Source organism: Microtus ochrogaster, chromosome 4, assembly GCF_000317375.1.
Source record: "Microtus ochrogaster isolate Prairie Vole_2 chromosome 4, MicOch1.0, whole genome shotgun sequence".
In the NCBI taxonomy this organism is placed as follows: domain Eukaryota; kingdom Metazoa; phylum Chordata; class Mammalia; order Rodentia; family Cricetidae; genus Microtus; species Microtus ochrogaster.
Genome location: NC_022011.1, coordinates 52,621,920 through 52,624,132, shown reverse-complemented (window position 1 = coordinate 52,624,132; position 2,213 = coordinate 52,621,920). Strand labels below are relative to the sequence as shown.

At 40.0% G+C, this 2,213-nt stretch overlaps 1 protein-coding gene across 5 annotated transcripts in view; it reads right to left on the bottom strand.

Moving 5' to 3' along the window:
- The window catches only part of Ehmt1 (euchromatic histone lysine methyltransferase 1), a 168,905-nt gene that overhangs the window by 55,581 nt on the left and 111,111 nt on the right, over positions 1-2,213 (bottom strand). For all 5 annotated transcript variants that reach the window (XM_026778400.1, XM_026778412.1, XM_013346039.2 and 2 more), the window contains exon 9: positions 276-421. In XM_026778400.1, the coding sequence (XP_026634201.1) occupies positions 276-421 (146 nt within the window). The remainder of the gene's footprint in view (positions 1-275; positions 422-2,213) is intronic.

Genomic DNA, 2,213 nt, shown 5'->3' with positions numbered 1-2,213 from the left:
CTTCTGGCCTGCAGGCATACACACAGACAGAACATTGTATACATAATAAATAAATAAATAAACAAACAAATAAATAAATTTAAAGAAATAAAAAATAAAAAAAAAGCAAGCCTATCAGCTCTGGTTATCTTATTATTATCTGCTCCATCACTCTGACAAGCTTGTGTGGGTTCCCTGGTAATCTGACAGTGCTTTCTAGGGTTTAACAAGAAATGCTGTGATTCTGAAGCATGTCAGTTCTTGTTGCCATTTTAAGGAAAAATGAACGTGCTTACTTCATGATCCACGCTCTCAGTGGCCATGCACTGGTTGTTGGCCAGGGTGCTGATCTCGCGGCTCTTGGGGGTTTCCATGCGGCAGCTGCAAAGAGGCACTTCCTGGAGGCCATCCGTCTCCAGCACATCCGGACCATTGGCCAGCCCTAAGTCACACAGACACATCAGCTCAAGCAACCCTGACCTACAAAGGGTCGTCCAGAGAACAATCAATTACAGTCCTTACAAAGATCATTTATGAACTGAAATTACACATCAGTACTGCTCAGGGGAAAGTGTTCATATACTATTTTGTAATATCCTACATGTAAAGTAAGGAGGCAGATTATATTTTACCCACAAACTACCAAATTCCCCCAAGACTACTTATTAATTTATATTTATAGGGTCTATGTCATAGGCCAGGCTGCATGTTCATCAGGAATTCCTAAGTCTGGTTTCCAAGCAAGAAAAGCATTCACTACATACTGAGATATTATTTTCCTTATTTGGTTCTAATTTATATCCATAAAAAAAATTCCATTTAAAAGGTTTTACTGATGGTTTGTTACCTAGAATATTATTCACCAACAAAGGAATCCATGTATTAGGCAGAAGAAGAAAAACCAAGAAAATGGGGTCCATCAGATGGCTTTGGAGAGTTAAAAGTGCATGTTGCCAGGTCTAAACACCCAAATTCAATACCCAGGACCCACATGGCAGAAGAACCAAAAGTTAACAGCTGTCCTTCAGCTCCACACATGCCTACACACATGACATGACAGACAGACAGATACACATATAAACAGAGAACCAAACACCAAAGTAAAAACAAAAGCCATGAGGCCCAGGCAAAGCCTCTGCACTGCAAAGCTGAGCCCATTCACTCTCAGAGAACATGCAAAAAGGATTCTGGGATCTGACTAGTAACTTCAAAGACTGCTTCTTCCAAAGACACTGGAGCAGACCATGTCCTCTTTCTTGTGAAACAACAGAGATAAAGGTGAACTGAGTTTGAAGAGTATTGCAACTCTGAAAATAATTAAGTAGTATTCACACCTAAAAACAGACTAGGACTGACAAGGTAGTGCAGGCTTTTAATCCCAGAACTTGGGGTACAAAGACAGAAAGAGCTCTGAGTTCTAGACCAGCCTGAACGATATATCAAGTTCCAAGCCAGCCATGCTACACAGCAAGATCCTGTGTCAAATATTAATTAATTAAAATAAAGACTCTCATTGAGACCAAACCCAAAGAAACCTGAGGACCCTAAGCCAGTAAAGACCTTACTCATCTCACAAAAACTAATTTTGAGCTATTTCTTCTGAATGTCTGGATTACAGAAAAATCAAATTTCAGCAACTCAAAACCAGCCAAGTTATTTATCGAGGAACTTACCAACAGAAAAGAACAAATAATTATAAGCAAGTAATTATTTTTCTGGCCAACTTCCAGTTCGCTCAACACAAGCCTTCCCTGAAATCCCTCAACAAACCCTGAACTGCTTCTGGTTTGGAGCTGCCTGATCTACAAATTCTTCAGACTCTCCATATACACACAGTGCTTCACTTTGTCTCTAGCAATACTACGCTGAACCCAGGGGTCCAACTTCACCCCTGGCCTCTGGAAAACAAGAAGTGGGTCCTAACTAATCTACTCCCCACAGAGAACTAATAAATGAGGGAAATGTAGGTGAGTTGGCAGTGTTTACTTCATGCACCAAGACCTGGGCTGGATCCTCAGCACTGAATATACTAGGTGTGATGGTCTATGATCATAGCAGTCAGGTGTAAACGAAAATATTGGTTTCCTGGCCACATGGAACCGAATAATCACATGGAAACTATATTAATTACAACACTGTTTGGCCAATGGTTCAAGCATACTCCTAGCTAGCTCTAAAAACCTTTTTCTTTTTTTTTTTTTTTTTTTTTATTTTTCGAGACAGGGTTTCTCTGT